Source organism: Ochotona princeps, chromosome 20 (genome assembly GCF_030435755.1).
Source record: "Ochotona princeps isolate mOchPri1 chromosome 20, mOchPri1.hap1, whole genome shotgun sequence".
Classification (NCBI taxonomy): domain Eukaryota; kingdom Metazoa; phylum Chordata; class Mammalia; order Lagomorpha; family Ochotonidae; genus Ochotona; species Ochotona princeps.
Window position 1 is genome coordinate 20,402,701 of NC_080851.1, and position 23,773 is coordinate 20,426,473.

Below are 23,773 nucleotides of genomic sequence, written 5' to 3' on the forward strand. Positions count from 1 at the left end.
GGGTGCAGGGTCCCCAGGTTTGGATCATTCCTCCTCTGCTTCCCCAGGCTGTAAGCAGGGAGCTTGTTGGGAAGTGGACCACCTCCCCCAACCCTTTTTACAGCTGTACCGTTGAAACCCTGGCCTCCAGACCAGTTGAAGGAGTTGGAACCTCATAGCACTCTTTCTCGTGTGATTTTTTTTCCACCTTCTTTTCTGCCCAAGGCCCTTGCAGACTGTCTGAGGAATCTGTACCGAACGTTCTGGAACGTTCCAGGGGAGATTGATTATTCCCAGCTGTTATTAGGGGCATTGGGATTAGGGTTCCATTTAGCAGCTAGCCAGGGAGCAGTCATTTGGCTGTCAGCTCATTGGAGAGCATAAATATAATTTATCTTTTGCTTTTAAAACTGCTAATGAAGACTAATGCTGTCTGTATTCCTGGTCTCAGGGATCAGGGGCTGTAATGGGGAAGGCACATGTATTCTTTGGCTGTACCTGCTCGATTGCTGGCTCTGACACTGACGTCATTGAATAGAGATTTCTGCCTGGTGTAGACACTTGGAGCATGAGCCTTACTGATATGTTATGCAAATCCTTTAGCACATGAAGTCTTTTTAGCGTGACAGCTAATAAACAGATGTCAATTACTGGTTATGATTTAATGGCTGTTTTTACACCCTTTAAGTAAACAAAATACAGTAGCTAGCATTGCTTACTAACATGATATACAAATAGTTTCATAGTAAACCTATGCTTATCTAATCTATTAATAAATTTTACTAATTTCTTAAGGTGATTTCCTTTTTTTTCCCCCTACAATCTGATACTTGTATTTTCTTGTGATTTACTGGCTGTAGAGATATTCTGGAATTTTTATTTAACCTTTCTCATCTCTCTGTATAGTCTCTTTTCCACCTGTCTTCCTAGTTTTCTCCTCTTGAAATAAGTTTATGTTTTCTGGTCGAATTTTCTTTGAGACACGTTGCTCTGATGCCCCCTAGTGGGCTGCTGTAGGATTGGGCTGTCCCTGTGCAGCTTTCCAGAAGCCTGAGGCACTAAGCTGCCTTTCTCTCTGGCTTGGTTAGTTTGGTTTTTCTCTTGGTTTTAGGAGCAGAGAATCCTAGACACAAAGAAGGCAAAGCAGTTCAAAACTATGGGCTCTGTTCTTAAATTCTGACAATTATGTAGCAGCTGATAACAACAGACACTCGCAAGCTGTTTCCCATTCACACATTAAAGGGTTTTCAGTAAGACAGTCTGTTTCATTTTGGCAGCAGTGTCTGGGTTAGCCATCACCACCATCTTTACAAAGGAAGGAAGTGGAAGTGTGGCATGGTGGAATAACTTGTCCACTGTGAGCCGGAGGGGCAACTTCTGTTGTCTGACTCTGGAAGCCACCCACCTAACGCTTCCTGTCTGTTGTGTCTCATTCCCTCTTGTGCTCCAGCAGCCCTGGGTCTCTGTGTACCCTGGAGAGCTGTCATCCCTTTCACAACTTTTGCAATGAGGCAGAATTTCAATGGCCATTTTTGAGTGGAAAAATCCAAAGAGAAATGGAATTTTTTTTTTTAATGTGCAACTTTTTTCTATTGTAGTCATTGAAAATGGATGACAAGATTGAACCTAAATCTGGTAGAGTACTTTGCAATGTATCAGTAATAGCGATGCTTGACTCCGCAGGTTAAAAACCCCAAATAACCAACGGGTATAGGAATTCGGGTTATGGCCTCATGCAGTGTAGACATCCTCATTGGCGTGGCGTAATATATTCGAGTGAGCATTTTTCTCAAAGGTCGTTGGTTGAAATCGAGGAGTACCATAATTGACAAGGAAGATGAACATCTGGACAAGATTCTGTGTATCTGTTCAATTGCTCCTTTGAATGTACTGGCTATTGTTTACTAAGTGTTCTGGGAGCACAGTCCTCTTACCCGAGCCTGCCTAATATCTCTTTGGATTAGATTAGATTAGATCTCTTCCACAGCTTTCTGCCATTTGATGATCAGCAAAATAATTATATGCAATCGTTATCTCCACAGAGGTCTCATAAAACCTATTAGTGGAAGAGAGATGTTGGCCAAGGTGACATCGAAGTGAATACATTGATGTGCGGACGCTTGTGTCTGTGTAAACATATAGAGGTGTATATGGACTACTTGAATCTTTTCCAACAGGATTACACATTAATCTTCCCTCTGGGTACTTGTGGCCAACAAAAGAAGCACTCTACCCTCTCCTAGCCATCCTGATTTTTCATTCTGAGATTCGCTTGAGGGTATCCTTTACTTTGACTCTATTAAATGCTCTACTAGCAGCCGGCTGGCTGAAGAGGTGTTATCATGGGCCAGTATTTCAGAGAGGCTGAGTGAGTTGTCCAGGGATACCCAGCACGCCATTCTAAGAGATGGTGGGAGGCCAGGACTGTTTGATTGAAGCCCCACCCACCTGGTCATGCTGTCCTTGCCCTCAGTCACCGGGATATGTGAGGAAGGTTGCGTCCAGCAATGTCACCCAGTGATCTTCCTAAGTTCTGCGTGTGCTTGCCTTGCGGCAGCTCTCACTGCTGCCTTTCTGGTACTCCATGTCGGGCCCTTCACTCTGCCTCCCCTCTGTTTTGCAGCTTTGGAGACATGCTGTCCTTCACCCTGACGGCCTTTGTCGAGCTGATGGACCACGGCATAGTGTCGTGGGATACGTTTTCCGTGGCGTTCATTAAGAAGGTAATGTGGTTTCTGCTACCCTAGATTTGCACTTCTTTCCTTCATGGATGTGTTTCTCTGCTCTGAGGTGATTTTATTCTTGCGTGCTTTGGTTCTTTATGTTTGAAAGGTATGTGTGATTTGTGAGAGTACTACATACATAGGAGTCATGACACTGGACTTCGTTGTGACAATGACACTTTGTTGTCATAGGTGAGAGAGGATAAGCGATTGCATGGAAACACCCATAGTTAGGGAAAGGGAAATCAGTGAGTCATGTTATTAACACATGCACAGGCATCCATGAGCGTTACTCTTATTTGGCATCTGGCTTAAACAGAGTCCCTATGGTTCTTTCTCAGACCTTCCACCCCATGCTGGTGTCTAGGACAAGAAAACAGGCAAAATGCATTGCAGTCCTGAGTTCCTAGATATAAAGCAAGGAGATGAGGGAGTGATGCATGCCTGGATGTCTGGGTGCATGCATCTAAGGTGGAGTGAACCTGCCTACTTGTGGTCATGGTCCAGTCAACACTTCAGGCATCAACCAGTTCAACTGGCCGACAACTCTCAGATGCCTGTTCCAGCTCTTAGTACATTTCTGTGCATCCGTCATGAATTGGACTGTCTCTCCATGCACCACGAGTATAGGATGGCAATAATTACAGCTTTATTCATGGCTTGATCCATAGGGTTTGGCTCAGAGTAAAATTTTAATGTATTTCTGTGAAATAAATGCTTAGAATTTGATTAGCTAATAACTTGCAACGTGGATGCAGTAATACTGACCTTAAGTACATTTTAATTAAAATTTTGGTTATGAGGAGAAAAAAATTATAGATCTGTGTTTTCTTTATGTCGTATCACTAGTGGTTAGAGACCACTTTATTTTCTATCCATTTAAGAAAATGTTTGTCACTCACTAAAATTAAATGTAGAAATCATATTAAGCTTAAGAAAATGAAGACTAACATTCAATGTAGTTGAGATGCAAACTTAAATGTTTTTAAGAAGTAAACAGATTTAATATATTTGATTTCTTTATTCCCAGTTGTTCTGTTTCCTTTGGATTGCTACTTGGAAACCTTTTAAATGAATTTGAAAAGAAGAAAAGTAATCAGAAAATTACTCAGTTTTTTTTTTTTGAAGGTTAACTTTTATTCATTAGCTGGACCAAATTCAGCACTTTGACAACCCAAGAATTGTATGCAGGCATCTGTCTTTTAAATGGAGCTTTATCTGCCCAAAAATCAATGAGGAAATGTGCTGACAAAAGATGCCTATCTCTGCAGCCTCAAGCTGGCTTCCTGTTAATGCCAAATTCATGCCACTTTAGAGAAATACATTTTTCTCTGCCAACTCCTGGCTCCTCTCTATTCCTTTATTTGGTTTTGTTCTGTGTGGGGCCGGCTTCTCACTTACAAACTTCTAATAAATTACACCATTTCATAAACAAGACAACCCTTGAAATTACTTGATGCCAGTATAAGTTGTTATTGCTTTTTGAATATGTGGCTACTTAAAGAGAGGGTAGGAAGATATGAGGAGGAAAAAAAGAAAAAAAATAGAGCTATCCGTGTTGTGAGTTGGTTTCCTTAAGCCAAGTGTAACATTAGTTCCTTCTCATGGCAGGAAAATTTCCTATAAATACTCTTGAAACCCGTGCTCTGTAGGAGAACCTGGGTTAACCCCACAAGTATTGTCAGTTCCTGGATACACATCAACCATTTCAGTGTAGAGGCCCAGTAATTTCTGTCCTTTAAAAAGTTTGACAGGTTTATGGACCTGTCCCCGGAGAAATTAAAATGTGAGAGTGACATGCTGTGCTTTCCATGGTTGTTTTAATTTTTCTTTTGCTAGAAAATGTATGGAAGTTTTCAGATCTCATTCTCAATGTTTACTATACTGCAAATTTATCCACTATCATGCCTATCAGTTTTTAAAAAATGTTACCCAGAGATTCTTCTGTTGTATTGAGTTAACATTTTGAAATGAATGAGCTTTATGAAGTGGTACAAAAAAGGAACCTTGAAAAGTTTGTGGAGGAAGTGGAATTCAATGGAAAGTTTACGTTGGTGCAAACCTGTTTTGAAATCCATGCATGGTTTTTTTTCCTGATGTGTCCTTTCCACAGACTCTGCAAACTTGTGTATATAATGACTGTTAAGTCCTCTTTCCTCTTTTCCCATGGTACAGACATACTTTCAGGAAGCTGTCCTGGGACTGACTTAGACCGGCTTACCCGTGTCAACCAAATTTGCACCTGGGAAGCAGGGAGAAACTGAAAGCAAAGGAAAGTGTTACTGATCATCGAGGGGTAAAGGAATTAGAAATCTTAACCAGACAATTATTTATTTTCATTTCATTTGAGAGAGAGAGAGAGAGAGAGAGAGAGAGAAAGACACAACACCCAGACACACAGAGATATTTTCTATCTGCTGACTCACAGTCTGAATCCCAGAGTACTCACAACAGCCAGGCTGGATCGGGCTGAAAGCCGGAAGCTGGAAGCTTGGTTGGGTGTCCCACGTGGGTGACAGGGAACCTAGGGCTTGAGCCATCACCTGTTGTCTCTCAAGGTGCACATCAGTGGAAAGCTGAACAGGAAGCAGAGGAGCTGAAACTAGAGCCAGGCACCCTGCTTTTTGATTAGTTTCTTGAGGGAGACATATATAGAAATGGATGTAAATGCCCACATAACAGCTAAGATTAAGATCAGAGCAAGCTTGTTGAAAGAGGGAGAGTTAATGCCTTGTAGAGAACGTTAAAACCCATCATAGAAAGACGTTCTTTCCAGAAACCATTTAGAGTTCTGATTGAATATTTTGAGAAAGGAAATTGTAAAAAGAAACTTTATGAAGCGGGGTGTTGTGTATCCACTCAGTGGAAAATTTGAACAGAGGAAACTGAAACAGAGGCTGTTTGGGTCGCAGAGGTATGAGCTGGTCCAGTGGCCAGTGTTGTGTACACCCCATGTTTCCAAAGAGAAACGTCTCCCTAATGCACTCTATAGGGATATGAGGTCGGAACTGGAAATATTAGCCACTAATGGGTATGGGTGCTTTAAAAATATTTAGAAAATATAATTGGGAGGGGAGGAGTAAGAAGACAATGAGATTTGCTTCTGTCCTATCTATTTTTAAGTTTTGTTGAAATACCCAAATGGAGGTGCTTCTTGGATCCCAGGAGTATGTGTGAAATATATTTCACAGTAAATGTCTTATCAGTCTCTGCAAGACCAAAAAGCCCCTAATGTTAAAAATTGGGTGTACCTTGCTCACCTTCGTACTGCCAGATCCATAAAACAGTGTAAGCTTGTTATATTGCACATGTGCAATTTGTATTTTTGAATAGTGAATGAATGAGCAAATATTAAAAGATTGTAAACAGGCTGAAGAACTAAAGCTTGGGGAGTGGGAGGAGTTTAACAGTATCCGCAGCAGGTGCAAGATCCATGGAGTCCTGACAAATACACATTTACTATAAACAGATTGTAAGGAGAGAATCAGTGGAGACAAAGCCAAAAGTATTGTCAATGAACTGCTTTCTGAGTTTTTGACTTTCTGTTACTACTGCCAAGAGCTATGAGTGAAAAACAGCAGGGTGGTAAGTCCAGGGATTTCTATTCTCTTTAGCAGAGGCCTAAGTTAAGTATTAAATCAGGAACACAGGGTGAGAGTGATTTGTCTGAGAAGGATGGCCATATGCAGAAAGAAAGATTGAGCCTCTGGGTCAAGCAGGGTGTTGACACCTGCACCTCCCTCCCCTACTCTCCCGGGGCAGTCTGTGGGCAGACGCAGTTGAGTTGTTCACAGGAAGCTGTCAAGGGACATTTGCGTCTTGTCACAGACTAGGGTGGAGAGGGGATGAGAAGAAGGGGTTGATGGAAAGGCGGAAAGGGAGAAACTGGTTCTAAAAGAGAGAAGCAGCAAAAAGCAGCAAGAGTATTTGTCATGAAACAGTTATTTAGTTTTTTTAAGAGCAGCCACTACGTTGATTCAATAATGGCTTTTCAGTATGAGTTGTCAACAGACAGTAATAACATTTAATGAGGCCTCTAAAATAAAACGTTTATGGTACCCATGTGTTTGCATTGCTGCGATCCATTATTCTAACCCCTATTTTACTTCCCACTTACATTCTGATTTATTATGTTTGAGGATTTAGTGATTAGTTCCTTAAGGAATGTATTTCAGAACTTAAACTATTATTTTAACTTTTAGCACTGCTGATTTAGACGCTTTCCTGTTTGTTAAGTTCGAGAGATATGAAGAATTTATTTTAGCCCTATGTAATGGGAAGAATGGGGAATTGTTGGTTGTTGCTTCCGACCAGCAGTCATGAAAGTGGCCGGTCACTGTGAAGTTCTGTCAGCTGAATTGTGTTGACAAGTGTGATGTGTGCGAATCCCTGAAGAACGTAGCAGGGACATATAATAGTAAAGCAAACACCATGGATTGTGTGGATGAAGGAGTAGTCTGGGGATTGAAGAGGAATGGCTGTGAGTGTATGTGGAAATTATTGTCTCAGGAACACAGGCTTTATGATATTGCTGCGGCAGCTGTCTATCCTTGAAAGCTGAAACCCAGAAGAATTATCTTGGGAAAACCACACAGAATTGTTCTTTGAATATATTTATTGTTTTGAAAAAAGAACTTGATCGTGAAGTTTTTAGAATAGGATGAACTGTGCTTTGCAGTATGCTGTTAACACTTGGTGTGGGCTCCATGACTTTCTTGGATTTTCCTGGAATTCCAGCATTTTTCGTGTCTTACGTCTCCTGAGGGATCCTATCTGACATTGTTGGTTCTCTTCTTCTCTGTTCCACTGAGTAAGAGTAACCCATCTTGGATTTGCAGATCGCAAGTTTTGTGAACAAGTCAGCCATGGACATCTCCATCCTTCAGCGGTCCTTGGCCATTTTGGAGTCCATGGTTCTCAACAGCCATGACCTCTACCAGAAGGTGGCGCAAGAGATCACTATTGGCCAGCTCATTCCACATCTTCAAGGGTAAGCTTGCTAAGGCCACTCTGGGAGGTACTGTGCTTGACAGACAGATGTGGCAGTGCCCTTGGGAACATTCCATATTGGTTTGAGTAAATGAAATAGAATCTTGATATGCTGTTATAACCCACCTCTGGTAAGCTCTTTGTTCTGAACACTGTTCTTTCCCTCCGAGAAATTTTAGTTTCAAGAATGTTGGCAGATTTTGGTAGAGTTCTCCTTCATGAGATGTGATGAGACATTTGTTCTCATAAATTGTCTACAGAATCGTCCCCTAATGTAATAAACAGTGTTTTCTGTGACACATAGCTACGTTTTCATAGTTATGTGGAAATTTTGCCTTAGGCACACTTTGAGCTAGGGATTTTTAAATGCAAGCTTGTTCCTTAGCTAGGAAGATCCCACAGTGACCTTTGCCTTTCTTTCTTTTTTTTTTTTTTGGAATATAGTGTATGTGGATTTTCTTTTTTCCTAGCAGTTGGAGCTATACTGTGGGGAGAAGACAAGCTTCCCTGTTAGCCTGTAGTCTTCAGGGATTTTCACTCTTAGGTACCTAGTAAGATGGCCTCAGGTGATACAACCAGAGAAGCATTCCATGGTGCAATGCTGTTTTATAAATTCTCTTAGGTTGCCAGTGGCAGTATATGTTGTGTGCTACCTTACATGGGAAAGGGGATTTGTTAGGATACTAGAGTGCTTGCACAATCCACAAATGGCTTAAATAGGGCCTGGTGCAGTAGCCTAGTGGCTAAAGTCCTCACCTTGCATCCCATATGGGCACCGGTTCTAATCCCAGCTGCCTCACTTCCCATCCAGCTCCCTGCTTGTGGCAGTTGAGGACGGCCCACAGCCTTGGGACTCTGCACCTGCATGGGAGACTCAAAAAGAGGCCCTGGGCTCCTGGCTTCTGATCGATTCAGCTCCAACCATTGCAGCCACTTGGGGAATGAATCAGCAGACAGATCTTCCTCTTTCTTTCCTCATATCTGTATATCTGACTTTCCAATAAAAACAAGTCTTTTTTTAGAAAAATTGCTTAAGTATATATGTCCTGGACAGCTACTGTGGTTTCCTTAGTATACTCAGTACCAGGCCTTTGTCTAGTGAATGGGCTGCCACTGAGGTGCCCTGGCTTTTGGAAGCTCCTGCCCCTTGCTCTTTTAGCTCAGATTTGATGGGCCTCATTAGGTTGGTGGGAATGCTGGCATATTCCCTAGTTTTCTCTGATATCACTACCTAGCACATGAACCGTTTCCTGATCTGGAGTCAGAAGACTGGCCAGGATTTAGCAGGAAGGTCACAGAAGCTGTGTATTGGAGTCACCATGAAGGAGAGCAAGTCTCCAAAAATGGTCTCTGAAAAAGCTGATCAGTTTTCCATCTCCCTGGGTGTGAGATGTAATGATTTTGCAGCGGGTGTCTTCTCTCTCAGTGTCAAAGGCATGCATGTTCATTCACAGTCACTTCACTAACATGGAGGGATTGTTCTTCACCACGCCCCAGGCTCAGGGTTTTGTAGGCACTGCTTCATTTCAGCCTCTCCACAGCAACTCTGTGAACTTGGGAGACCCTTGAAGTTGTCCAAGCCAGTGTGGAACCAGGCTTTGAGTCCCGTCCCACAGTTCTGCTTCTTCCCAGCCTGATAAAATATCCTTCCATGAGTCATTCTTTAAGTGCTGGGTCTTACTTGTTATCTCTACTTGACTGACAGCTTAACGTAAATACCAGTTGAATATCCCAGATTCTAAATGCTTAGGACCACAAATGTATCAGGTTTTGGATTTCTTGGTATTTGCTTGCTTATAATGAAATATCTTGGTGGGCTCGGCAGCGTGGCCTAGTGGCTAGGGTCCTTGCCTTGATCCCATATGGCCGCTGGTTCTAATCCCAGCGCTCCACTTCCTCTCTATCTCTCCTCCTCTCAGTATATCTGACTTTGTAATAAAAATAAAATAAATCTTTAAAAAAAAAAAAAAGAAAAATCTTGGTGATAAGACCCACTGTAAAACCAAAATTCATGTATGTTTCATATATAGCTTATATACATAGGTGGAAGGTAATTTTAATGTAATGTTTTATATGATATTGATGTAAAATAAAGTATGAAATTTTCTACTTTTGGCTTCGTGTTAATGTTCAAAAAGCTTTCAATTGTGGAGCATGTCATATTTTCAGATGAGTGATGCTCAACTTGTTATTAAAAATGCCTTTAATTAGAAATAGAGTTTTATAGTATATAATTTTATAACAGGGAGACTAAGCGGTTTGCTCCAGATAAGCCCAGGAATGTGGAGACACAGCCTAAACTACTTCCTGATACATTCCATGCATCAGACAAATGTTACACCTATCCACACACACTTCCATGCACGGAGTAGTGCTACTATTGCTGTATCTACTACCATCACAGACAGAGCCAGCCCACTGCCTGCCTTGTGGTGGCTGCAATGCATTCTCAGTGCTGAGGGCACTTTCTGGGCCTTGCTGTGGTCTGACTTCTAATGTTCTGGGTCTTTCAGGACGGATCAAGAAATTCAAACCTATACCATTGCTGTGATTAATGCACTTTTCCTGAAGGCTCCTGACGAGAGGAGGCAGGTAAGTGGCATTGTTTTCGTGTTAGGACTTGAGTTCAAGGCTGAGAAGTATTTCTGCAGAGAGCCCTCTCCTTCCCATCCAGGGAACTCCCTGAAGGTACTGCCGAAGAGCTGGGCTGTGTGTCCAGGTGGCCGCTCTGGGTTATTGACACATGCGGGGCCAGTAGGTGGTAATGGAGAAGCCGTTGACCATCGATGAGTGCACATTGCAGTAACAGAGGGCTTTCATGCAAGGGAACCCAACAAAGAAGCTGACAGCATGCGGAGAGGGCCGCACCACTGCTGTCTTGCCAGCTGAGTCAGAAACCCCTGGGACTTTCCGCGCCTTCTCAATGGAGGCTCAATGGGTGTGGCAGATTTTGTTCCCATTTTCCTGATGGGAAAAGGGACGACCCAGGGAGGAGTGAGGTGGAAAAGAGAGAAGACAGGAGGGAAATATGCAGATTGCTCTCTCTGGCTGCTGAACTGCATTCCTGCGTCCCAGGGGCTCTTTTGTTGGGGTATTTCTTCCCAACCTGCGTGAATGTGGCTGGGAAGAGTGTGTTTTCCCTCCTCTGTGGTGGAGGAGGAGATCCCTTCAGTGAACCTATACGAGAGTGCACTTGGCCTCTAAAGCCTTTGGTTCTTTCTCATCCGGAGAGAACATTGCAGTGAGAGAGAGAACTGGAACTCTGCCATTTCATGAAGTTGACTTGCACCTCAAAACCATTCATTTTTTTCATCTACATGATACATTCCTATAATATGTTACCCAGTCACAATGCACATTCTTCAAACACTTGGTGGAAATACCACATCTTTCAGTAATAGGCTATGTGCCGGGGGTTCGATGACTGATCCTGATTTAGAAGCCTTTGAAGGTTCATCCACTACTAGGTACAGTGTCAAGAATTTTGTTGTTTTGTCCTTTTTCACTCCCAGGGACTTTAAACCTCAGGGAGTAAAAGTGCCAGGTTCTGGCTTGTTTTCCATTTAGAGTTGTTTGTTATCTCTCTGGGGGCTTTGCACCATGAGCTGTGTCGCTACCTAGTTTCCTGGGGTTTGATTTGATGTTGGCTGAAGGCAGGAAGCCTGGAGTCTGGCCTGGGACCTATTAGTCCACCGGGTTTTCAAAAGTAAAATATTTAATTAAAACATTGTAATAGCCATGTAAAAATTGTACATATTTTTGGAATACCATGCTATCTTTTGATACATGTACACATAATAGCATGTTGAATCAGGGTGAATAATAATTGTCTTCCTAAACATCTGATATTTCTTTGTGTTGGAAACACCCGAAATCCTATCTTGCAGTTGTTTTTTTTTGTTTTTTTTGATAGAGTGATGCGTAATGCCAGTGACATTATCTGCAATGACCTTACTATGCAATAGAATCCCAGATTTTCTTATTTTTTTCCAGCTTTCACTTAGGATCCATTAGTCGACACTTCTCATCTTTCCTTCCTGTTAATCACCACTAAACTTTTAACTTCTATGAGATCAACTTTGGGGTGGTTTTTTTTTTTTTTTTTTTTGGCTTTCTAAACGCCGCATGTGAGTGGCTGGGTTTTTAAGCATTGTTTCTTTCTTTCTTTCTTCCTTTTTTTTTTTTTTTTTTGTAGATCTGAGACAGTGTAATGGGTGGGGCTTCCCCTGTAATATTTGTATCTAAATATTAAACTCAGATCATCTCTCTTAGACAGTCCAGGAAATTGGCTGACAGCTCTTTGTCATTGGAGGGGAGGTGCTTGAATCTTCTACCGCCCTGACCCAGGGTGTCTGGCCAAACCCCATAGTTGCTGAGTGTGGAATGTGAGGGGTCAAGGAGGCTGCATTGTGGCCTGGGTTCTTGGAAGTCTCGTTTCCCCATCTGTGGAAGAAGGGTTAGATTACATGAAATGCAAGTTCATTTCTTCCCCAGGGGCCATGATCTCACTTGGATCTCTGAATCTAGACCAGTGAGTAAGATGTGTGCACTTTGCATATTGCTTTACACCAAGCACTCCCGCTAATTTGTTGAATGAGAGTTTCATAAATATGATCAAATAAAAACAATACGTTCATTTCTACTGACTTCAGAACACTGGTGGAATCGCAATATGATACTAAGCTTGGATTCTGTGGAACGAATCTGTTTTTGAAGAGTTTGCAGCATAAGTTGGACAGCATAGAATCTGATCCAATAAATCAATGACAGTAATAAACTACTGTAAAGAGTAGTCTAACTATTTAAGAAAATAATCTGGTTAAGAAATAGTATATGTAATCCTGCAGAAATGTGTGAAGAATTGTATTTCTAATTGAATCTTTGAAATCAAAATAGTTGTAAGCTTCTGAATTGATTTAGACATTATACAGTGCGAAATGAAAACTCTAGCTCATCAAAATAATGGGGGCATTATGATTTTCAATTTGTTTAAAAAATTTCAGTGAGTTATGAGAGTTAGCTAAAAAATGATTTCAAGTTTCACCCTGAATTGTATTTGCTGTTAAAAGGTCGATGAAGGCCACTTAAGCACACGTTTAAGCAAACTGATATAACTGGTATCACCAGCTGACAGTATACGTCTTTGTCCAAGGAAGTTTAATTTTTAGCTGGTGTGGATTTGACATTGCTGTTGTTATTGGCATATGGCATGAGAACTTTAAAAAGTTCTTGTTGTTTTGGTCAAAGAGAAAAACACCAAAGTTTGCCAAAAGTGCTAGTATTATTAAGGATCTCTGCTTTCTCAGACATGGTGGTGTTTGGCATTTTGTAGTTTGATTTCATTCTCGCCTTATGAGGTTTTCTTGTTTCGCTTTCCCATACCTTGTCAGGGAGGAGCTGCACAGATGAAGGGAGTGGAACATGGGTTTAATTAGGGGAGGGGTTTGCTCTTAGATTGAAAAATGCATTCTTTCTCTTACAACTACTTGCATCATCCAGTCTACTTTTTAAAAGGCAAGTACGTTGGCATGATTCATTTCAGATATCCCTGCACATCTCTGTTGTCTTGATAAGTGTTACGAAAAGACACTTATAGAGAAAGACCGAGTAGAAAATTCAGAAAAGATGGAGTTAAAAAGAAAGCTGAAAGACGTCCCTGCTGGGCTTTGCAGAAATAGAACTTAGGCAGTTACTCCAGCTCTTGTGACCGTTGTGGGGCCACTTACTGCCTTACCCAATGTGGACATTCTCCCACATAGATCATTTTCCAGCATATGTGGACATTTCCAAATGTGCTGATTGCATTAAATGTACTTTCGAAGTTAAGCTATGTTTTATGTTATCATTCCATAGCAGTATATCTAAATGTACACGTGCAACTTTCTATACTTCTATATCACTCTAATGCTATAACAGTCAACTGTCCGTCCTCATGCTTATGAAGCCAGCTTTCTAAATAGTGCAAAAAATCCTTGACAATAAGAATGTTTCTGTTTTCTTTCTGACCAAGTTACCATCCTTAGAAGGAGGTTCCAAATATTTTGCTTGTTTTCTATCAAACATTTATTTCTGACCTATCTCAGAAATTATACTTCAGGCTTGAAAAGCAAAGAAGTGTTAATTGGTCTCTGTATGTGTGCGTGAGGAGCCCACAGTCTTGGGTGGAAGATAAATAGCGTAAACAGATAATTACAATAATTGCTCTGGTGGATGTTGTAAATATATCGTCTCTACCAACTTGAATACCTTCTAAAGCATTGTACTAAAATAGGCACAAAGAATAATATTTTGTTGTTGTTGTTAATGTGACTATTGTGCAGTAATTTCATTTTGCAAAAGAAAAGAAATGAAAAGAACTCTGGAGTCCTTTGGGTCTTTTGTCAGTCTGGTCCAAGGACAAAGAAGAAAGAAACAAAAATAAACCAATGGAAAAATAAATAAATAAATAAACCAATGGGCTTTTCTGTTTAGATGGAAAAGACAGCCACTGCTCTCCCCAGTGTGTAAAGCGAAGTTGTTTCTTGGTTATCATTGTTTTTTTTTAAAGATTTATTTATTTTCATTACAAAGTCAGATATACAGAGAGGAGGAGAGACAGATCTTCCGTCCGATGATTCACTCCCCAAGTGAGCGCAACGGCCGTGCTGCGCCAATCCGAAGCCGGGAACCAGGAACCTCTTCCAGGTCTCCCACGCAGGTGCAGGGTCCCAAAGCCTTGGGCCGTCCCCAACTGCTTTCCCAGGCTACAAGCAGGGAGCTGGATGGGAGGTGGAGCTGCCGGGATTAGAACCAGCGCCCATATGGGATCCCGGGGCATTCAAGGAGAGGACTTTAGCCGCTAGGCCACGCTGCCGGGCCTGGTTATCATTGTTGTTTCTGAATGGTCAAGGTCCCCACTTTCTTGCAAGAAGATGTACTATTGGGTGGGGCTTCTCCCTCAATATCCCCCTTTACCTCAGATACATGATGGAAACAATATGGACATAATACTATTACCCACTTCCCTATTTCCCCTGAACCTTTTTTTTTTTTTACCGTAATTAACTATGTAAAGATTGTCAACAAAAATACAATAAAAAAAAAAAGGAAAAAAAAGAAGATGTACTATTGCAATTCAAGTTGAAAACGTCTAGATTTTCTGAGTCACATTATGGTGCTTACTCGCTTGTCAATGCGGTGGGTTAGCAGGGGTGGGGGTGGGAGGTTTCAAAGAAAGCTGCCAACCTCTAACAGAGGGCTCTGCGTTCCCACCCTCTTCTTCTCTCCTGCTCGCTTTCCTCTCTGTGGTGGCGCTGATGCCCCTAGGTTGATGCAGAGAGCAATGTTGACATCCTTGGGTGTCCACTGACTGTAAGTCATCCGTGTTCCCTTTGTCACCATAAGTGGGCGCTGTTCTCCCGTGGTGCTACTGTCTGTCCTTGCTCGTATGCCCCGCCCCCCGCCAGTAGCTACTTCTCATGTTCTTGGTTATCCTTGCTTTCTGAAGATTTATTTTAACCTTGGTAGAATTCATGGTTTTTATTTAACTTTTGTTTTTTACTTATTTGTTATCTTCTACTTATTTGAAAGGTAGGTGTACAGAGACATTGGCTGACAGTGAAATATCTTCTGTCTGTTGCTTCACTTCCCAAATGACCAAGGCAGCCCAGGACTGGGTCAGGCTGAAGCCAAGAGACAGAAAGCCCATGTGGCTCTCCTGTGTGGGTGGCTGGTTCCCAGACACCTGCAGCAATCACCTGCTGCCTGCCAGGGTGCTTATCGGCAGGTAGGAGGAGCCAGGAGATGAGCCTGCACAGTCTGATATGGGATGTGGGTGTTACAAACAGCATCTTAACCACTGTGCCAAACACCTGCCCTAAACGCTTGTTATGATCATAGCTTAGTTGTCTTTCTTCTCAGTAAGATTAGCAGTACCGAAAGTGCTTCCCATCACAGTTCACATCCTGGAAACTTCCTGAATGTGAGCAGTATTTTTACTTTTTGAATGTGTGTGCTAGGACTGTGAATATTTAGAAAAGAAACCTCGTGGATCATTTTGTTTAATAAAATTGTCCGCCAGTCTTCTTTGCTGTGTCAAGGGATGCCAAATTCAAGGCATGGCCTGTGGTTATCAGGCCCAGCAGAGCTGAAGTCGGCTGTGAGCTCCGGAAGAGTTCAGCCATCTGCCTAGACACTGTCCTTTCACTAAAATGCCACTCAGTTCACCCATGTGGCCTTTTTCAGGACCTTTGTCTTCTTTGATTTTGTGTGGGTGGAGATAAGCTGGCAGCCAGGAGACTTAGGTCTTTATGGTCATGGCCCTCTAAAACAGTGTGTGATGTTTGGCCAAAGCTTTCTGCACCTGCTCTAGCAAAACACGGTGAGCCCTCTGGTGGAGAGCCGTTGTTCAGGCTGCAATGTTTGGTTTTTGTTCAGCACTCACTTCTTTCTGGAAGGAGGAAATTCCTAAAAGCAAAAACAGATCAAACAACAAACAAATAAATAGAATTGCAGGTACCAAATTTCCTGCTTTGGTTTTTGAATATAGCTTTTATAAGCTCAAGAGAGCATTCAAAAAGTAACATGAATACCACTGCCTGTTGGGGGTTCATTCTCTCATAAGAAATACTGCTGATACCCTGTTATCAAGTCCCAGCTGGGGGAAGGGCGTTTTGGCCGCATTGCCCTCTGTATATCCTAAGCCTTTGTGTGTGTGCGTTTCTGTTCCTCAGGAGATGGCAAACATTTTGGCTCAGAAGCAGCTGCGCTCCATCATTCTCACGGTGAGTACCCTAGTGCTGTGGCCGCCTGGCTGGGGGATAGCCCGGGTGGTTTATGCTTTTCCTCTTCGGTTGAGAGCTGTGTGCTCCATGGTGACCTGCTGCTGTGGCGAAGCAGCAGGACCTGGGAAAGAGGGAACAGTTGGCTTTTGGGGTTAAAGAAACGGGGCATTCCTGCAGGAGCTGCCTCTCGTGCTTGGAGGCAGGAGTCTATGGAATTGGAGAGAATGTAGCAGGACCTTGCTTCAGCAGCAAGGGTCCTCAGGCTGTCTTACACTCCTCAGGGCTTTTAGCTGCGCATGGAGGGAAATCCGAAGCTCTGGCTCTTACTGTGTCCCCCGATCTGAGATGGTTAGTGGTTTTAATGAGGAAGCAACATGATGCTGTGAGAGGCCCTGAAATTTTGACGTTATTTTCCTGGTTCTTCAGAAACAAGGAAGGAGGGCAGAACAGGCATTCATGCAGTGTAGAAACGACCGTAAGCCTTGGTGGGAAAGAAGCCCAAACGGTGAGCTGCAAATGTTTAGAATGAGCCAGTAGTAGGCCTGACCAGCGGTGTGGTTGATGTGCCTGCTTAAAAGGAAGAGGAAGAGGAAAGAAGATAGAGAAATGGGGAGGGGAGAGAAAAAGCGTTTCTGGTTGTGTGATTCCAAAAAGGAATCCAGTAAGTTTGCTGTTTAACACACACCCCTGTAAGATGTAGGTTTGATTATTATTCAGGTAAACCTAAGTCCACAAAAGGGATGACAGCCTTGCCCAAGAGGGCCGCTTGGGGAAGCGCCCGAGCAGGTCAACGGAAAATGGAAGCAAATCTTTTTTTGTGGCTTTCAAGGAAAATAATGAGAGAATCCAAGAAGGCTGGTTAAGCAGTCTGGAATTGGCTAGTTCACATTCAGTGGATTCTGGAGTAGACGGTGCCTGGCACTTGGTCCTGCACCACCAGGGCCTGGTGGTAGGGACCCCGAGTCCCGGAGCCTGACTGAGGAAGGCTGGAACCCCTGGCTCAGGCACACACATGCACGTGTACACACATGGGGTCTAATGCAAGTCAGCTATAAAAAAGTTAAAGCTCCATGTGGGCAACAGGAAACACATGTTTGGTGCCCAAGATCGATGGTAAGGAATGCAGTTTGTGAGGAAGTAGGGTTTTAAGTTTTTGACTGTCAAAGCTGAAGAGAATCATATGAGTGTAATTTCCATTCAGAGATGACAGACTTCCCCGCTCACCCCCAAACTCCCACCCACATACTCCGAACTAAGTCTTGCTTGAAAATTCTGATTATGTGGGAGGTACAGGATTCACAGTTTGGTAATTTTTTTTACAGTGGATTTCAGTGAAAATAGATGCTATGTTGAAGTGTGTTTCATTGTAGGTGGTTGTGCAAGGAGGGGGAGAAGGGAGAGATGAAGGTTTGGAATGTGTAGTTAGACCGTCTTAACCTGTAGTTGGTATTAACCTTGGTGGCAGTGAGGGTTGGAAGCCCAGAGAAACGAGTGTATGGAAGGACAGCGGTGGTCATGCCACCACAAGGTCAGTTTGCTCCATTTGGTGACTGTTATGAGCTACAAGCTCAAGGTTGGTGCCTTCTGACAAAGACGTGGGGTGTAGATATTTTCAGATTGCCATGAAAATAGATGCTCCCACAGCGCAGGTGTGGAGTTAGCATCCATTCTGAACATTGAAGCCTGTGGAGTTGGATCCCTCCCCTCGCATTCTCCAGCTTCCCCCACCCCGCCCCGCTCACTGGATCAGTGGCTCTGTATTGTGCTACTCTTTCTCTCTTCCTTCCATTTCTCTCTTCTTAATCTCCTGTCCTAGTACGGCGTGTCCAGCCATGGAATGGAGTCCAGGTGCTTGCAGGTTGAGAGGCACCTACACAGTACCTTATCACTTAGATTTCCACCAGTCCTGGCTGCATGTCAATTTTTTTTCCCATCATGGGAAGTTTTGACATGTGCTAAACTGTCACTTCAGAGCAGTCTGCCCACGGGCAGTGATGGAGTGCCCAAGAAAGTGCCCTGGCAGATAGCAAGACATGACTGTGTCCAGCACATTCACAGCGGACATGAGTGATGGAGGTCTCACCACATTACCTGGTTGTTGGGCTTTTGAAAGCTGCAACCAAGAGCTATGCCAGGAGATTGTAGGGTGGGCCGTGGTGTTGACTTAAAGACAATGATTCCACTCAGCTCTTGTGTGAGCAGGAGGCCTACCCCATGCAGTCTTCCTGCTTGTGTTATATTTGTTCCAGTTTCAGTCCCGTTTCTGTGGGGAAGGATTATGTTCTTTTTCATTTCGTTGCTAACTGGTGAGTACAGCAGCGACCTAAGCGAGCGGTCAGTATGTTGTCACGATGGTTAATGACCCTGGGATGGCTCCTCTAGGCACTGAGCTGCAGATCTGGTGGGGACCGTGCTATTGAAGGTTTCCCTGGAAGCATCTTGCCATTTCAAGTGCAGTCACCTAGGAGAAGACGGTGGAGTTGCTTCTGATGGCAGGGCTAGCTCGCTCCTTTCCTTCGTGCCAGGGCTGCTTCTGTGGCAGATTCCACAGTTGTCTCGTTTCACGGCCCTTCTCTGAATTACTGCCGGCCCCAGGCCCCATCCAGAGCCCCTGACACTTCCCCGCTCACACAGTAGGTCCTTACCTGGATTCAGGCTTAATGACTAGGAATCTTCTGGGCACTGAAACACATAGGAAAACTCCAAGATCACCTTTCTTTGGAAGGGTGGTTCTCCAAGTCCTGCCTCCGTGGCAGCAAGGACGGACTGCCCAGCTTCTCCTGGGCGGTGACGAGGGCTTCTGGTTATTGCTTCATCTTTCTCGGTTTTTCCCTCCATCCCTTCCCTCCTCTTTTCTTTATTTCTTTCTGGCTTTAAAAAATGTGTTGGTTTATGTCTTTACTTGAAAGGGAAAGTTACAGAGTAGGAAAGAGAGAGGGAGAGAGAGAGAACGCTTCCATTTGCTGGTTCACTCCTCAAATGGCCACAACAGTGGGGGCTGTGCTGCTCGCAAGCCAGGAACAACTTCGGGGTCTCCACATGGGTGTGGTGGCCCAAGGACGTGGGCCATCTTCCACTGCTTTCCCAAGTACGTTAGCAAGGAGCTGGAGTGGAAGTGGAACAGCCAGGACATGGATCCATACCCATATGGGATCCTGGTGCCACAGTTAGTGATTGTGCCCGCTAGGCTACATCATTGGTGCCTCTTTCTTTGTGGTTTTTAAAGATATCCTCTGTGATCCTTCTTCTAGCATGTCATCCGAGCTCAGCGGGCTATCAACAACGAAATGGCACATCAGTTATATGTTCTGCAAGTACTCACCTTTAACCTCCTGGAAGACAGGATGATGACCAAGATGGACCCCCAGGACCAGGTGAGTACCCACTGGATGGCAGAGAAACCAGGCATTCATAGATTAGGATACTGGTGTTCCATGGTTATCTCACAGCTTGCCAGCTTTAACATCTAAGTGAATCTTGGATATGAGAATAACCTAAATGACTTATTCTATTAGGCCCCAAATACTCACATATTCTTCCTTTATGGGATGAGAAAGCTTGATTTGCATGGCCACACATCATGGCCTTTGGATTATCTTCAGGGGCAATAGCCATGGAGTCAAGCTGCGGCGTTGCGGGCCAGGTGTTTTGTCAGTTGATTATTTGCTGAAATTCTCTGTTGTGCCCAACAGGGGACATCTACATCCCAAAGGCCATGTGTGAGGAGGTTGAGGGCAGGGAGAAGGCAAAGTTGGGAGCCCGCCAGAGCAGGGCTGCAGCTCTGGGAAGGAAGATGGTCCTTATTGATACAGGAGGGCCTGATCCGTCGCAGTAGGGACTGAGCCTGGAAGTGGGTGGCTGCTGGCGTGTGGCCACGTGAGGCTGGGGGACGGAGAGGCTTGGTGAAGCCAGCAGTTGTGCCCCATGTCCTTAGGTTGGTCACCCAGGGAGATGACCGTGTTCCCATACCACAGTGATGGAGAGCAGGGTATCTTTGTGACAAGCAATTGTCTTAGCTGCCTCCCCTTGCACTAGCTCATTACAAATTTTTATTGTTGTTGCGATACTTAACATTTAACAGAAATCTCCATTTGAACCGTTTTAAGTGAGGTTTAGTGGCCTTGAGTACATTCACAGTATCGTGGAATGGTTGACACCATCCGCTTCCAAAACTCTCCAAAGCTGAGTTTCTGTTCTTGTAAACAGTGACTCCACTCTCACTCCTGCCCTTGGTCCCTGGCGGCCGCTGACTTTACTTGCTTTTTCTGGGACTTTCTAGAAGGCTGACAGAAATGGGGTGGGACAGCGTTTGCCTTTGTGATCTGATGTATTTCCCTGAGTCTAGTATCTTCAGTGTTCATGCATGTTGTGATGCATGTCAGAACTTTAATTCTTTTCAAGCTGGTTTCTTAGAGGATGCCTCAAGGATTTTTATGGAAATCAAATGTAAAGATAAGTGTATTTTGGTGCAAAATAATGGAAGCCATGCATATATATGATCAAAATGTATGGTTTCCATGAGCTTTTTTAAGTCTCTCTGGCATAAATGGATTCTGAATTTTTGTGTGCACAGAAATACACACGTCGTGAATTCCGCTTTCCTGAACTTCTGCGCCGTGTGAGTCTTTACCACATTGTGTTCTCCCAGTCATTCCTGGGTGCACGTAGCACAGTTTCCAACCTTTGGCCTTTTGTTTTTCTTCTGTTTGTTTCCATTAAGTCACTTCTGAGTGAGTGTACTGTGAATACTGCTTCTGGTTTCCAACGGTACAAGACTCTGCAGTGTGGCCTGCTCCAAACACAGCCTTCCCATTGGCATTGGGGCCCTTGTTTGGGGACTGCGCTGGCAGTGGGTATCAGCCCTCCAAGTAAGCTGGCCACAGGGGTAACTGCGGGATAAGGCCAGGGACGTCCACCAGGGAGAGGCAGGAGGCAGCCAGCCTGCTAAGGGCTGCCGGAGAACATTGGTGGTCTTCTGTCTGGTTTTTGTTTGCCTGATGCAATGACTTAAACTCTGGAACATCAACAGGACTAAAGCAGCTCTCCCCCACCTCCTTTTTTTTCTCTCCCCTAACTCTTTTCAGGCTCAGAGGGACATCATATTTGAACTTCGAAGAATTGCTTTCGATGCAGAGTCTGAACCCAACAATAGCAGTGGCAGCATGGAGAAACGCAAGTCCATGTACACTCGGGATTACAAGAAACTTGGCTTCATTGTGAGTAAGCCCTGGGCTGTGAGCTCCCTCCTCCCAGCCCCAGCCCTGCCTCCTGCACCTCCCCTCTGCCCCTGAGGACTTGTGTGTGTGTGTGGTGGTGGGGGTGACCTCAGCCACATCAGAGCGTGTGGTCCTCCTGTGCTTTGCTGAATAGTTTCCACATGTCCAGATGTTGAGCGGGTTTAAACGTGGTTAACATGAACATCTCTTCTGGCTGTGGAAAAGTGGAAGAACTTGCCCAAGTGTGACTAATGCTCTGTGTGTTTATGCAGTCCCGGTTCCGTGGAACGGGAATAGTTAGGCTGGAATGTGACTCCGTGTCACTGCCTCTGCCCTCCTGGTGCGTGAGGAGGCTCTCCCTGAGTCAGATGGGCCGTGGTGTCTGTGGGATGGGATCACACAGCAAAAGCAAAGCAAAGGTTTCCTGAAATGTAACTGTGATTAGATTTATGTGATTTGTGTTTTCTTATAAGAGCTTTATCTTGCTAAGGAATGCTGATGGACTGCCTCCTAGATTTTTTTTTCCAGTTCCTAAATCAAAACACAGCTTGTTCTGAATACCATCTGCTGTGTTTGCTTGTCTTTATCACCATGCAGTTTCTGAGTGCCCTTGGGCTGATCTCTGATTTCTGCAGGGGTAAAGTTGGGTTTCCGTTTTAGGCTCCATCATGAACAACAGGCGTAAGATTTCCACGGCAACGGTTGGAAGTTAGCAGGGATCGTTTTTTCTGCTTGCAGCTATTATTCCTTGAGCACATGCACTCACATGCCTGTTTAGGTGTGTATGTATAAATGGGGTCTCCACAAAGTTTGGAATATGCACATTATCTCGTCTTTCTCTGGACCTTTTGAACTACTCTCATGTGACTGTAATAAATATACTTTGTGTAGATATGTTTATATATGCATGTGTATATATATATATACACATACACATACTATGACAAAAGTGGTGAGTGTTTTATGTTTTTGGAGACACTTTGTCTTTTATGGAAACTTTCTTTGGAAAAGTCTCCATCTCGGTGCACCTGTGCCTGTGTATCGTAACCAAGGAGTCGTTCTCTATTTGGAGGTACGATGGCTTATTTTTACCATGGCTGCCTATTTTACTGAATGATTCAGCGCTGGGAAGCTCCCAGTGAAGTCTGGAATTCTCGCTGCCCAGGGTTTTTGTCTGGGATTGCATCGTGGGGATCCATTTGCTGAACTGTCCTTGTACGGTATGCATTGTTGGGCTTCTGATGCTGTCAGGTAGGTTTCTGTCAGGACGTGGAGTGACTCCCGCTTTACCCTGCAGTAGATCACATGAAAACAGGCAAGCTGAGCCGCTCTTCCTGTGTCCGTCTTCCCTGCTGTGTTGTTCCTGTAGCACCACATACGTGTTGGTAGTGATGGGGAGCTTTGAGCATTGAACCTCAGGAGGAGCCATTTTATCCTGACAGGGCACAGGGACTGGTGGAACTGCGTGCTGGCGAGGGAGAGGCATGTTTTTGTCCATCACTCTAAGTCTTGTGAGCATGTCTCATATTGGTCCAGTCACTGGAGGAATAACGGACATTTTAGAAAGACTATGCGTATCATCCTCAGCTTGCAGACTTTCCTTAAAGAAGCAATCCGATGGCCTTTTTTAAAATAAAAAAAAAAAGATTTATTTATTTTTATTGGAATGTCAGATTTATAAAGAGAAGGAGAGACAGAGACGAAGATCGTCCGTCTGCGGGTTCACTCCCCAAGTAGCCCCAGTGGTTGGAGTTGGACTGATCCTAAGTCAGGAGCCAGGAGCTTCTTCCAGGTCTCCCACGCGGGTGCAGGGTCCCAAAGCTTTGGGCCGTCCTCGACTGCTTTCCCAGGCCACAAGCAGGGAGCTGGACAGGAAGTGGAGCAGCCAAGATATGAACCGGCGCCCATATGGGATCCTGGCACGTGCAATGTGAGGACTTTAGTCACTAGGCTACCACGCCAGACCCTCTGATGGCCTTTTTGAGTGATCACAATGCATACTTTGAACATGACATTTCATGTGAATTTTAAAAATTGAATACATGTTTCAAACATTAGCAAAAACTACCATGGCTGATAGACAGGGGGAAGTGTATCCTTGTTG

At 43.9% G+C, this 23,773-nt stretch overlaps 1 protein-coding gene across 5 annotated transcripts in view; it reads left to right on the plus strand.

Annotated features, from left to right (window-relative positions):
- The window catches only part of ELMO1 (engulfment and cell motility 1), a 497,188-nt gene that overhangs the window by 183,362 nt on the left and 290,053 nt on the right, over positions 1-23,773 (plus strand). For all 5 annotated transcript variants that reach the window (XM_058677989.1, XM_058677988.1, XM_058677992.1 and 2 more), the window contains 6 exons: positions 2,603-2,702; positions 7,541-7,692; positions 10,205-10,283; positions 16,403-16,453; positions 19,705-19,827; positions 21,538-21,669. In XM_058677989.1, the coding sequence (XP_058533972.1) occupies positions 2,603-2,702; positions 7,541-7,692; positions 10,205-10,283; positions 16,403-16,453; positions 19,705-19,827; positions 21,538-21,669 (637 nt within the window). The remainder of the gene's footprint in view (positions 1-2,602; positions 2,703-7,540; positions 7,693-10,204; positions 10,284-16,402; positions 16,454-19,704; positions 19,828-21,537; positions 21,670-23,773) is intronic.